The sequence below is a fragment of the Nerophis ophidion genome, linkage group LG21 (genome assembly GCF_033978795.1).
Source record: "Nerophis ophidion isolate RoL-2023_Sa linkage group LG21, RoL_Noph_v1.0, whole genome shotgun sequence".
In the NCBI taxonomy this organism is placed as follows: domain Eukaryota; kingdom Metazoa; phylum Chordata; class Actinopteri; order Syngnathiformes; family Syngnathidae; genus Nerophis; species Nerophis ophidion.
In genome coordinates this window covers 9,793,675-9,809,104 of record NC_084631.1, presented here as the reverse complement: position 1 = coordinate 9,809,104, position 15,430 = coordinate 9,793,675, and the positions used below count along the sequence as shown (strand labels likewise).

The following is a 15,430-nucleotide window of genomic DNA, read 5'->3' as shown; positions in this document are numbered from 1 at the left end:
CCATGAAAGCCAAATATTTTAAAATGTATTTCCGTGAGAGCCGTATTATATTTTTTAACACTGAATACAACTAAATCTGTGCTTTTTTAAGTAAGACCAACATTTTTAGAGTATAATAAGTCCCCTTATTCTTTTTAATATCATTGTTATTCTGAAGCTAACCAATGATACCATATTTCCTTGAATTGCCGCCAGGGCGCTAATTAATTTAAAACCTCTTCTCACTCCTGCGCTTACCAAAGGCATACGGTAAAAGTAAGCATGCGCTAATTATTTTATGACCTCTTCTCACACCGGCACTTACCAAAGGTATGCAGTAAAAATTTGAGTGTGATGTAAGCTTGGACCTTAAATCCTACTGAATAGCTCTTAATCTTCTTCCCTTATGTGATTTCAAATTACAGGTATTTTAATCAGCCTCCTCCATTTTGAAAATGATGACAGGGGAAGTGTCACTCGTGACATCACGAGTTTGACCAGGCGGTAATACTAAGCATGTGCTAATTATTTTGGGAAACGAGTTTGACAAGGCAGTATTTCAAGGCAGGCGCATACTATATGCCCTGCGGCAATTCAAGGAAATACGGTAAATAAAATTCACTTCACTTATGAAGACGTTATGGCAGGGGTGTCAAACTCATTTTAGCTCATTTCAGTTCAGTTTCAGTTTATTTCCAACATGCACATGATACTATGTAATGCAGGGGTCACCAACATTTTTGAAACCAAGAGCTACTTCTTGGGTACTGGTTAATGCGAAGGGCTACCAGTTTGATACACACTTAAATAAATTGCCAGAAATAGCCAATTTGCTCAATTTACCTTTTAATAAATAAATCTATGTATATATAAAAAATGGGTATTTCTGTCTGTCATTCCATCGTACATTTTTTTTCCTTTTACGGAAGGTTTTTTGTAGAGATTAAATGATAAAAAAAAAAACCACTTAATTGAACGGTTTCAAAGAGGAGAAAAAACGAAAAAAATTAAAATACAATTTTGAAACATAGTTTATCTTCAATTTTGACTCTTTAAAATTCAAAGTTCAACCGAAAAAAATGAATTAAAAAAATAGCTAATTCGAATCTTTTTGAAAAAAATGAAAAAATAATTTATGGAACATCATTAGTAATTTTTCCCGATTAATATTAATTTTAAAATTTTGATGATATGTTTTAAATAGTCGGATAGTCGAACCTCGGATTCAGGAGGAACAGTGTGGTTTTCGTCCTGGTCGTGGAACTGTGGACCAGCTCTATACTCTCGGCAGGGTTCTTGAGGGTGCATGGGAGTTTGCCCAACCAGTCTACATGTGCTTTGTGGACTTGGAGAAGGCATTCGACCGTGTCCCTCGGGAAGTCCTGTGGGGAGTGCTCAGAGAGTATGGGGTATCGGACTGTCTTATTGTGGCGGTCCGTTCCCTGTACGATCAGTGCCAGAGCTTGGTCCGCATTGCCGGCAGTAAGTCAAACACATTTCCAGTGAGGGTTGGACTCCGCCAAGGCTGTCCTTTGTCACCGATTCTGTTCATAACTTTTATGGACAGAATTTCTAGGCGCAGTCAAGGCGTTGAGGGGTTCCGGTTTGGTAACCGCAGGATTAGGTCTCTGCTTTTTGCAGATGATGTGGTCCTGATGGCTTCATCTGACCGGGATCTTCAGCTCTCGCTGGATCGGTTCGCAGCCGAGTGTGAAGCGACCGGAATGAGAATCAGCACCTCCAAGTCCGAGTCCATGGTTCTCGCCCGGAAAAGGGTGGAGTGCCATCTCCGGGTTGGGGAGGGGACCCTGCCCCAAGTGGAGGAGTTCAAGTACCTAGGAGTCTTGTTCACGAGTGAGGGAAGAGTGGATCGTGAGATCGACAGGCGGATCGGTGCGGCGTCTTCAGTAATGCGGACGTTGTACCGGTCCGTTGTGGTGAAGAAGGAGCTGAGCCGGAAGGCAAAGCTCTCAATTTACCGGTCGATCTACGTTCCCATCCTCACCTATGGTCATGAGCTTTGGGTCATGACCGAAAGGATAAGATCACGGGTACAAGCGGCCGAAATGAGTTTCCTCCGCCGTGTGGCGGGGCTCTCCCTTAGAGATAGGGTGAGAAGCTCTGCCATCCGGGAGGAACTCAAAGTAAAGCCGCTGCTCCTTCACATCGAGAGGAGCCAGATGAGGTGGTTCGGGCATCTGGTCAGGATGTCACCCGAACGCCTCCCTAGGGAGGTGTTTAGGGCACGTCCAACCGGTAGGAGGCCACGGGGAAGACCCAGGACACGTTGGGAAGACTATGTCTCCCGGCTGGCCTGGGAACGCCTCGGGATCCCCCGGGAAGAGCTAGACGAAGTGGCTGGGGAGAGGGAAGTCTGGGTTTCCCTGCTTAGGCTATTGCCCCCGCGACCCGACCTCGGATAAGCGGAAGATGATGGATGGATAAAATCCAATCTGCACTTTGTTAGAATATATAGCAAATTGGACCAAGCTATATTTCTAACAAAGACAAATCCTTATTTCTTCTAGATTTTCCAGAACAAAAACTTTAAACGAAATTCAAAAGATTTTGAAATAAGATTTTAATTTGAGTCTACAGATTTTCTAGATTTTCCAGAATAATTTTTTTGAATTTTAATCATAATAAGTTTGAAAAAATATTTCACAAATATTCTTCGTCGTAAAAACAGAAGCTAAAATTAAGAATTAAATAAAAATGTATTTATTTTTTCTTTATAATAATAATTTAAAAAAAATACTTGAACATTGATTTAAATTGTCAGGAAAGAAGAGGAAGGAATTTAAAAGGTAAAAAGGTATGTGTTTAAAAATCCTAAAACCATTTTTAAAGTTGTATTTTTTCTCTAAAATTGTCTTTCTGAAAGTTATAAGAAGTAAAGTAAAAAAATACATGACTGTATTTAAACGTTGGTGACCCCTGATGTAATGCATCACACATTTTCAGTTGTTTCATTACAGTACGTCCGAAAAGGAGTAGGAAGAAACAGAGTTTTTTAAATCCTATCCCCCTTTTCATACCATAGCAATTTCATCCAATTTCCTTGTTCTTTGTAACAGAACAATGAACAAATAAAAAAGAAATAAATAATATACAATATATAATATGTGCTGAAAATTTTTGTCGGGGATTAATAAAGTATTTCTGATTCTGATATACCAGTGTTTCTCAAATGGGGGTACGCGTACCCCTGGGGGTATTTGAAGGTATGCCAAGGGGTATGTGAGATTTTTTTTAAAATATTCTAAAAATACTAACAATTTAAAAATCCTCTATGAATATATTTATTATATAATACTTCCACAAAATATGAATGTAAGTTCATAAACTGTGAAAAGAAATACAACAATGCAATATTCAGTGTTGACAGCTAGATTTTTGTGGACATGTTCCATAAATATTGATGTTAAAGATTTTTTTTTTTTGTGATGAAATGTTTAGAATTAAGTTCATGAATCCAGATGGAGCTCTATTACAATCCCCAAAGAGGGCACTTTAAGTTGATGATTACTTCTGTGTGTAGACATCTTTATTTATAATTGAATCACTTGTTTATTTTTCAACAAGTTTTTAGTTATTTTTAGATCTATTTTTCCAAATAGTTCAAGAAAGACCACTACAAATGAGCAATATTTTTGCACTGTTATACAATTTAATACATCAGAAACTGATGACATAGTGCTGTATTTTACTTCTTCATCTCTTTTTTTCAACCAATAATGCTTTGCTCTGATTAGGGGGTACTTGAATTAAAAAAAAGTTCACAGGGGGTACATCACTGAAAAAAGGTTGAGAACCACTGTGATATACCATAGTAAACATACAAATATTAAATACATAATCCTTGTCTCAAAAAAAATAAAAAAAAGGTTCAAGATGTTTATTATATTTGTTGTTCTGTGTATTTTGTGACCACTTGTAGTTTCAACAGTTTTTTAAAATGAATCACATCGGTGCTTTGTTTAATTTCTTTGGTTAATCCGTTCCATGACTTATTTCCACATACTGATATGATGTAGGGGGGCAGCATGGTGGGACAGGGGTTAGTGCATGTGCCTTACAACACGAAAGTCCTGAGTAGTCCTGAGTTCAATCCCGGGCTCGGGATCTTTCTGTGTGGAGTTTGCATGTTCTCCCCGTGACTGCGTGGGTTCCCTCCGGGTACTCCGGCTTCCTCCCACTTCCAAAGACATGCACCTGGGGATAGGTTGATTGGCGACACTAAATGGTCCCTAGTGTGTGAATGTGAGTGTGAATGTTGTCTGTCTATCTGTGTTGGCCCTGGGATGAGGTGGCGACTTGTCCAGGGTGTACCCCGCCTTCCGCCCGAATGTAGCTGAGATAGGCTCCAGCATCCCCCCCGCGATCCCAAAAGGGACAAGTGGTAGAAAATGGACGGATGGATATGATAAAGCTTTGAAGTGTTTCACGAGTATACAGATGTTTTTAAATGAGATTTTCCTCTAAGGTTATATTTCTCCTCTTTTGTTGAAGTGAAGTGAATTATGTTTATATAGCACTTTTCTCTATTGACACAAAGCGCTTTACATAGTGAAACCAAATATCTAAGTTACATTTAAACCAGTGTGGGTGGCACTGGGAGCAGGTGGGTAAAGTGTCTTGCCCAAGGACACAACGGCAGTAACTAGGATGGTGGAAGCGGGGATCGAACCTGGAACCCTCAAGTTGTTGGCACGGCCACTCTACCAACCGAGGTATACCGCCCCATGAGAAGAATTGTTTTACATTCTTGGCTAGCAGGTTATAATTGAATTTGTACATAATATTAGGATAGGATAGGTCTTTATTGTCATATTAGTTGTTTGCAATTGCACCAAATCGTTGAATTTCAATAATTGTGATTTAATAAATAAAAGGGTTTGTATATTCTCTATATGCAACATTATGTATTATTATTTTAAATGATCTTTTTTGTGACACTGTTAGTGAATGAAGCGCCCATTTGTAGTCGTTTCCCCATATTTCTATACAATAACTCAGATATTGTAACACTGCTGAGAAGTAGATAATATGAAGTTATTTTTGATCTAGAATAGTGGTTCTTAACCTTGTTGGAGGTACTGAACCCCACCAGTTTCATATGCGCCTTCACCGAACCCTTCTTTAGTGAAAAATATATATATATATATATATATATATTTTTTTCAAATTCAAGACAAAGGTATGTTTTTTTTACTGATGCACAAAATGAACCGTGCATAGAGATGCGCGGATAGGCAATTATATAATCCGCAACCGCATCACCAAAGTCGTCATCCACCCGCCGTCCACCCGAACCAACATTTTATCAGAACTGTACCCGCCCGCCAACCGCCCGCTGAAATACATCAGAGGTCGGCCGCCTTTACCACTCACAGAGCTATTTAAACCTGTTACACAGAGTAATGAAGACAATTGGAGCCGCTAACGTTCTCGCGACTACCCAATAGCATTCATCCTGATGACAAGAATAAGGGCGTGCTGTGAAGCCATTGCCTTTGACACCTTCAGCAACGTGTACGAACCGATTGTTAGTCCGGCAACATGTTATGTGCAGCTTCCGCAATCACACGTACAAGATAGAAAGGCATACTGGGTGATACAGAGTACACTGATGGTTGTGATATAAACAACTTTAACACTTACTAATATGTGCCACGCTGAGAAGCCACACCAAACAAGATTGACAAACACATTTTGGGAGAACATCCTCACAGTAACACAACATAAACGCAACACAACAAATACCCAGAATCCTTTGTATCTGTGACACATACCTGAATATATTTTACACCCCCGTGCCCCCAACCCCGCCCACCTTACCGACGCACGGGGGGTGGCAGGGTTTGCTGCTAGCGGGGTGTATAAAAAAGTTGTGACTTGTCACGAATACAAAGGATTCTGGGTATTTGTTGTGTTGCGTTTATGTTGTGTTACTGTGAGGATGTTCTCCCGAAATGTGTTTGTCAATCCTGTATTGTGTGGCTTCACAGCGTGGTGCATATTACTAAGAGTGTTAAAATTGTTTATATCACAACCATTAGTGTACTCTGTGTCACCCAGTATGTCTTGCAGTCGTGTCGTGTTGCCGCGGAAGCCTCACACAACATGATGCTGGACTGACAAGCAGATCGTACATGTTGTAGAAGGCGACAAAGCCAATGGCTTCATAGCACGCCCTAGTACTTATGATCTGGGTGACTGCCGGCAGTCATTCTAGAGAATTATAGCGGCAAAGGATACCGATCCCAGAACCATGTACAGTATATCAAATATTTCCGGATGGTTCAACCCCCACCCGCCCGAATCTAATTAAAATCTATTTTTTCGTCAAGTCACCCGCCCGACCCGCGGTTTATCCGCGGATGAGAACGCAAACCGCGCATCTCTAACCGTGCATGAACATCACCTTGTTCAAAGAACAACACAAACACAGTGCATGAACTCACAAAAAATTACACACCTGCAAATCAGAGAGAAAATTGTTTAGGAGTGTATCCGTAATATGCCGATAGGGAGAAGTTTTTTTTTTACACGATGAGTTGGGTGTGACTTGACCTCAACAGCGGAGGCTCCGCCGAACCCCTGAGGCCGACTCACCGAACCCCTAGGGTTCGATCGAACCCAGATTAAGAACCACTGATCTAGAACATGTTTTGCTTTATTCAGCTCAGGGGCCGCGTGGAGGAAAATCTGTGCACACGTGGGGCCGGACGATTAAAATCATGGTATTTAAACTAAAAACTTCAGGTTGTTGTGTTAGTCTTACTTTGGCCGAAAATAGAACCAACACATTCTGAAAATACTACAATGAAAATATAGAAAAAAATATTTAGCAGCAGTAAAATTAAGATGCATGAAGGAAAGTGAAGGAATGTTTATAACTGAATAAAATTACATCAATCAATCAATCAATCAATGTTTATTTATATAGCCCTAAATCACTAGTGTCTCAAAGGGCTGCACAAACCACTACGACATCCTCGGTAGGCCCACATAAGGGCAAGGAAAACTCACACCCAGTGGGACGTCGGTGACAATGATGACTATGAGAAATCTGCGCTCAAAGGACTCCGGCTTATTAGTGATTCCCAAAGCCCAAAAAAAGTCTACGGGCTGTAGAGCTTTTTCATTTCGGGCTCCAGTACTCTGGAATGCCCTCCCGGTAACAGTTCGAGATGCCACCTCAGTAGAAGCATTTAAGTCTCACCTTAAAACTCATTTGTATACTCTAGCCTTTAAATAGACTCCCTTTTTAGACCAGTTGATCTGCCGTTTCTTTTCTTTTTCTTCTATGTCCCACTCTCCTTTGTGGAGGGAGTCCGGTCCGATCCGGTGGCCATGTACTGCTCGCCTGTGTATCGGCTGGGGACATCTCTGCGCTGCTGATCCGCCTCCGCTTGGGATGTTTTCCTGCTGGCTCCGCTGTGAACGGGACTCTCGCTGCTGTGTTGGATCCGCTTTGGACTGGACTCTCGCGGCTGTGTTGGATCCATTATGGATGGAACTTTCACAGTATCATGTTAGACCCGCTCGACATCCATTGCTTTCCACCTCTGTATTAAAATGCGTTTTCTCTCCTATTATTATTTTTTGAATGAATTACGTAAAGTTTAAACTACGTGGACACCGACTTAAACAAGTTGAAAAACTTATTTGGGTGTTACCATTTAGTGGTCAATTGTACGGAATATGTACTGTACTGTGCAATCTACTAATACAAGTTTCAATTATGACAATAGTTTCCAAAACACAGTGTAGAATGTGAGATATAACAGCATAATCTGTACATTTGTTTTCAAAAGGGTTACAAAAAAGTGGCACCCCCAAAATTTACTGTGGGACCCTGTTTTTATGACTGGATTGGGTCCCTGGGACCCCATTTTGAAAATTCCCAGCGCCTACACTGATGGAGTATTGGTGCGTGCAAAACATCAGCAGGCGGCTGTGGCCCGTGGGCCGGTTCTAATACTAATCAAATATCATCCCGGGGGCCACAGATAATTAATTCTAGGGCCAGATTTGGCCCATGGGCTTTGACTTTAACACAACTGCATTATGGTGACATTAAGAGGACAGTAAACTTTGAAACAATCTCCCTCTCCATGTGAAACAGGCCCATTCTTTGGCTATTTTTAACACTCTTCTTAAAACCCATTTTTATTCACTGGCTTTTAAAGGCCTACTGAAACCCACTACTACCGACCACACAGTCCGATAGTTTATATATCAAGGATGAAATATTAACATTGCAACACATGCCAATACGGCCGGTTTAGTTTACTAAATTGCAATCTTAAATTTCCCGCGGAGTTTCCTGTTGAAAACGTCGCATGTTTGTGACGTTATTGGTTGTAGCGGACATATTAACCAGCACCACACACGGCTAAGAGTCATCTCTTTTCATCGCGCAATTACACAGTATTCTGGACATCTGTGTTGCTGAATCTTTTGCAATTTGTTCAATTAATAATGGATACGTCAAATAAGAATGCTGTTGGTGGAAAGCGGTGGATTGCAGCTGCCTTTAGCAACCGAAACACAGCCGGTGTTTTTCTTGTTAGTTGTGAAGCTTTAACACAGAGCGGTCAAGCGAACATGTTTCTCTACGTCAACCAGCAAGTTTTTGGATGGGAAAATAGTGATATTAAGTCGGATCTTACCTGAGACTTGAGTGGATTACGCAACCTCATCCCGCAGCTCAAAAAGGCAGCTGTGATTTTGGCTCCTCGGTTTCTCTCAGAGACACTGGCGTTCACCGTAGCCATCCGACTTTCAGGTATGACTTTATAATCTCACTAAAATACTATTAACACAATTAGCAGATAAGGGATTTTCAAGAATTATGCTAGTAAATGTGTTTAATTACATCTGAAATGCTCCCACTGCCGCCGCCTGGAGCGGCAGTGGGAGCGTTTTTTTTTTTTTAAATTTAGTGCTCCACTCTAACTTTCCTCATCCACGAATCTTTCATCCTCGCTCAAATTAATGGGGAAATCGTCGTTTTCCTTGTCCAAATTGCTCTTACTGCTGGTGGCTCAGATTATAAACGATGTGAGGAGCCCTCACACCGGTGACGTCACGCGCACATCTTCTGCTACTTCCGGTACAGGCAAGGCTTTTTTATTAGCGACCAAAAGTTGCGAACTTTATTGTCAATGTTCTCTACTAAACCCTTTCAGCAAAAATATGGTAATATCGCGAAATGATCAAGTATGACACATAGAATGGACCTGCTATCCCCCGTAGGCCTTTAACCCAGCATGAGACTAAACTGTTTTTAACTTTAACTTTTTTAACTGTTTAACTGCTTTTTATCTAAAAAATTGTTCTTACGGTAATTTGTATTTGCTTTTTCAATGTGTATTTTACTTCTGTTTTAAATGTTATTTTTTTCGTCTGTCCTTTGCCTCTATTTCTTTGTTTTTCAACTGTGGTTGTTTCTAAAGGGCTTTACAAATAAAGTTGGTATGGTATGGTATGGTATCGTATGGTAATATGAAGACATTACGGCAGGGGTTTCAAACTCTTTTTAGCTCAGGGGCCGCGTCGAGGAAAAATCTGTGCACACGCGGACCCGGACGATTAAAATCATGGCATTAAAACTAAAAACTTTGGATTGTTTTCTATGTCTTACTTTGGCCGAAAATAGACCAAACAAATTCTGAAAATATTACAAAAAATAGCAGTAAAGTTAAGCTGCACAAAGGAAAGAAGAAAGTGAATGAATAAATTTACATATGCTTAATCATTTATTTTCTTTTGTATTTTTTTGAAAATAAATTAAGTCACCTTTATGACAACCTTTTTCCAAAACACAATATAGAATGTGAGATATAACAGGATAATGCATTTATTTACAAAAAAGAGTGACCCCAAAAATTTGCTGTGGGACCCCATTTTTATGACTTGATGGGGTCCTGGTGAGCCCATTTTGAAAATTCCTAGAGCCAACACTGATGGAGTATTTGTGCATGCCAAACATCAGCCGGCGGCTGTGGCCTGCGGGCCGTTTCGAATATTAATCAAACATCGTCATAGATAATTCATATAACATAAAACCTTAGACATTTGCTTTGATCTTTTGATTTTTATCCTCGGTTTCAAGTCCTGGCGAGCCAAAATTGTCCTCACGGTGCCACAGCCTAAATGGGTGTCTCCGGAGGATTGTTAATATCAAGTCAAGTACCGAGTCATACCAAAGACTATAAAAATCGGACCCATTACCTCCCTGTTTGGCCCTCCGCATCAAGGGTTAGAATTCAATCAATCAATCAATGTTTACTTATATAGCCCTAAATCACTAGTGTCTCAAAGGGCTGCACAAACCACTACGACATCCTCGGTAGGCCCACATAAGGGCAAGGAAAACTCACATCCAGTGGGACATCGGTGACAATGATGACTATGAGAACCTTGGAGAGGAGGAAAGCAATGGATGTCGAGCGGGTCTAACATGATACTGTGAAAGTTCAACATGATACTGTGAAAGTTCAATCCATAATGGATCCAACACAGTCGCAAGAGTCCAGTCCAAAGCGGATCCAACACAGCAGCGAGAGTCTCGTTCACAGCGGAGCCAGCAGGAAACCATCCCAAGCGGAGGCGGATCAGCAGCGCAGAGATGTCCCCAGCCGATACACAGGCGAGCAGTACATGGCCACCGGATCGGACCGGACCCCCTCCACAAGGGAGAGTGGGACATAGAAGAAAAAGAAAAGAAACGGCAGATCAACTGGTCTAAAAAGGGAGTCTATTTAAAGGCCAGAGTATACAAATGAGTTTTAAGGTGAGACTTAAATGCTTCTACTGAGTACTGGAGCCCGAACGGAAAACGCTCTATAGCCCGCAGACTTTTTTTGGGCTCTAGGAATCACTAATAAGCCGGAGTCCTTTGAACGCAGATTTCTTGCCGGGACATATGGTACAATACAATCGGCAAGATAGGATGGAGCTAGACCGTGTAGTATTTTATACGTAAGTAGTAAAACCTTAAAGTCACATCTTAAGTGCACAGGAAGCCAGTGAATTGGGGGTTAAATCACCAAAATGATTCCCGAGCGTGGCCACAACTGCTGCTCACTGCTCCCCTCACCTCCCAGAGGGTTGAATAAGGGGATTTCACCACATTTAGTGTGTGTGACTATCAGTGGTACTTGAACTTGAAGTTTTTAACTATAATGACATGCGTAATCATGTCCTCTAAAATAGCGAATGTGCTTGCCCCGCCCACACAGGGCAGTAAGGAGCAATATCATTGGCTGGCCCAGAACGTGAAGGTGAGCGGCGTGGATGACATGGTGCTCCTGTCCAAAATCAATGAAGACGCCATCACGGACAATCTGAAGAAGAGATACATGGACGATTACATTTTTGTATCCTGAAACACAAAACACACACACAGAGCCCACATTGATGGGTCGATATGTAAGTATTTTTGTAGCAAAACTACTTGATCTGTGTGTGCGTGTTTTAATTTGTGTGTCTGTATTTTGATTTGTGTTACGTAAAAAAAAATTAGCCCGTGCGGATTTTGATCTGTGTTTGTGTAAAAAAAAAGTGTGTGTCTGTATCTCAATCTGTGTGTGTAATCAGTTGTGTGAGTGTTTTTATTTGTGTCCGTATTTTGATTTGTGTGTGTAAAAAAAAATCTGTCCGTCCGAATTTCAATCCGTGTGTGTAATAATGTGTTTGTCTGTATTTCAATCTGTGTGTGCGTGTTTTAATTTTTGTGTCTGTATTTCGATTTCTTTGTAAAAAAGAAAAAAAATCAGTCCGTTCGGATTTCGATCTTTGTGTGTGTAAAATAAAGATGTGTGTGTCTGTATCTCAATCTGTGTTTACGTGTTTTAATTTGTGTGTAGAAAAAAATCAGTCTGTTCAAATTTTGATCTTTGCGTGTGTAAAAAAAATGTGTGTGTCTGTTTCTCAATCTCTCTGTGTGTGTAATCTGATCTGTGTGTTTTTTAATTTGTGTGTCCGTATTTCGATGTCTGTGTAAAAAAAAAATGTCCATCCAAATTTCGATTTGTGTGTTTAAAAAAATGTGTGTCTGTATTTTAAGCTGCGTGTGTAATCAATATTGTGTATGCTTGTTTTATTTTGTCCATTTTTCAATTTGTGTGTGGAACAAAAAAAGTCTGTCTGAATTTCAATCTGTGTGTAAAAAAAAATTGTGTGTCCGTATCTCAATCTGTGTGTCACATCAGATTTGTGTGTGCATATTTAAATTTGTGTGTCCGTATTTGGATGTGTGTGTGTGTGTGTGCGTGTAAAGAAAATCTGTCCGCCCAAATTTCGAGCTGTGTGTTTTAGAAAAATGTGTGTCTGTATTTCAAGCAGTGTTTGTAATCACATTTGTGTACGCCTGTTATAATTTCGATTTGTCTGTGCAAAAAAATATATCCGTCCGAATTTCAATCAGTGTTTGTAAAAAAATGTATGTGTCTGTATCTCAATCTTTGTGTGTTTGTTTTAATTTGTGTCCATATTTCGATTTGTGTAAAAAAAACAAAAAACACTCCCTTCAAATTTCAATGTTTGTGTGTGTAAATATGTGTGTGACTGTATCTCAATCAGTGTGTGTGTTTGTGTGTGTGTGCAACCCAATTTTAGTTGTGTTTTTAATGTGTGTGTCCATATTTCGATGGATGTGTAAAAAATGAATCTGTCCATCTGAATTTCAATCTGTGTCCGTATCTCAATCGTTCTCTCTCTCTCTCTGTGTGTGTGTGTGTGTGTGTGTGTGTGTGTGTGTGTAATCCGATCTATGTTGTTTTTTAATTTGTCCATATTTCGATGTGTGTGTAAAAAACTAATGTCTGTCCGAATTTTAATCTGTGTGTTTGTTAAAAAAAGAATTGTTTGTCTGTATCTCTATCTTTGTGTGTAATCAGTCCTGTGTATGCATGTTTAATTTATTAGTGCGTTTTTTATTTGTCTGTGTGTAACAAAGAAAAACATTCTTTATAAATTTCAATCTGTGTGTGTGTGTGTGTGTGTGTGTGTGTGCGTGCGTGCGCAAAGTAAATCTGTCCGTCCAAATTTCGATCTGTGTATTTTAAAAAAATGTGTGTGTCTGTATCTCAAGCTGTGTATAATCACATTTGTGTATGCGTGTTTAAATCTGTGTGTAAAAAATGAGTTTCAATCTGTGTGTGTTTGTAAAAAAAAATGTGTGTGTCTGTATCTCAATCTGTGTGTCTAATCAGATTTGTGTGTGCATGTTTTAATTTGTGTGTGTGTAAAGAAAATCTGTCCGTCCAAATTTCAATATTTGTGTGTTTAAAAAGTGTGTCTGTTTCTCAAGATATGTGTGTAATAACATTTGTGTATGCGTGTTTTAATTTTTGTGTCCGTATTTCGATGTGTGTGTAAAATAGACACACAAAACAGTACACAGCTACGTGACTCTGAGTACACACACAGATTGATATACAGACACACAATACAGTACACGGGCACGTGAATCGGAATAAAGACACACAGATTGATATACAAACACACAAAACAATACACGGACACGTGAATCGGAATACACGCACACACACAGATTGATATACAGACACACAATACAATACACGGACACGTGAATCGGAATACACACACACAGATTGCTATACAGACACACAATACAGTATACGGACACGTGAATCTGAGCACACAAACACACAGATTGACATACAGACACACAATACAGTACACAAACACATGAATCTGATTACACACAGAGATTGGTATACAGACACATAATACAATACGCGGACATGCGAATCAGAATACACACAAACACAGATTGATATACAGACACACAATACAGTATACGGATACTTGAATCTGAGTACAAGCACACACAGATTGACATTCAGACACACAAACCAGTACACGGACACGTAAATCTGATTACACACAGATTGATATACAGACACACAATACAATACACGGGCACGCAAATCTGAATACACACACACAGATTGATATATAGACACACAATACCGTATACAGAAAGGTGAATCTGAATACACACACACAGATTAATATAAGGCACACAATACAATACAAGGACACTTAAATCTGAGTACACACACAGACAAATTGATATACAGACACACAATACAGTATACGGACACGTGAATCTGAATACACACACACAGATTGATATACAGACACACACTACAGTACAGGGACATTTAAATCTGAGTACACACACAGACAGATTGATTTATAGACACGCAATACAGTACAAGGACACGGGAATCTGAGTACACACACACGGATTGATATACAGACACACAATACAGAATACGGACATGTTAATCTGAGTACACACACACAGATTGATATACAGACACACAATACAGTACACAGACACTTAAATCTGAGTACACACACAGACAGATTGATACATAGACACACAATACAGTACAAGGACACGGGAATCTGAGTACACACACACACACACACACAGATTGATATACAGACACACAATACAGTACACGGACATCTGAATCTGAGTACACACCCAGACAGATTGATATACAGACACACATACAGTACTGGGAAACGTGAATCTGATTACACACACAGATTGATATACAGACACACAATACAATACACAGGCACGCGAATCTGAATACACACACACACACACACACACACAGATTGATATACGGACACACAATACCTTATATGGACACATGAATCTGAATACACACACAAAGATTGATATAATACACACAAAACAGTACAGGGACACTTAAATCTCAGTACACACAGACAGAATGATGTACAGACACACAATACAGTATACGGACACGTGAATCTGAATACACACACACAGATTGATATACAGACACACAATACAGAATACGGACATATGAATCTGAGTACACACAGATTGATATACAGACACACAATACAGTACACGGACACGTGAATCTGATTACACACACACACAGAGATTGATATACGGACACACAATACCTTATACGGACACGTGAATCTCAATACACACACAAAGATTGATATAAGACACACAATACAGTACAGGGACACTTAAATCTGAGTACACACAGACAGAATGATATACAGACACAATACAGTATACGGACACGTGAATCTGAATACACACACACAGATTGATATACAGACACGCAATACAGTACAGGGACACTTAAATCTGAGTACACACACAGACGGATTGATATATAGACACACAATACAGTACAAGGACACGGGAATCTGAGTACACACGCGCACACAGATTGATATACAGACACACAATACAGTATTGGGACACGTGAATCTGATTACACAAACAGATTGATATACAGACACACAATACAGTATGCGTACACGTGAATCTGAACACACACACAGATTGATATACAGACACACAATACAGTATGCGTACACGTGAATCTGAACACACACA

The 15,430-nt window shown here is 39.8% G+C and overlaps 1 protein-coding gene across 1 annotated transcript in view; it reads left to right on the top strand.

The window, feature by feature from the left end:
- myo1eb (myosin IEb) overlaps nucleotides 1–15,430 on the top strand; it is a 41,184-nt gene that overhangs the window by 2,264 nt on the left and 23,490 nt on the right. Inside the window, exon 2 of the mRNA XM_061881856.1 lies at nucleotides 11,235–11,372. Coding sequence (XP_061737840.1) covers nucleotides 11,235–11,372 — 138 coding nt within the window. The remainder of the gene's footprint in view (nucleotides 1–11,234; nucleotides 11,373–15,430) is intronic.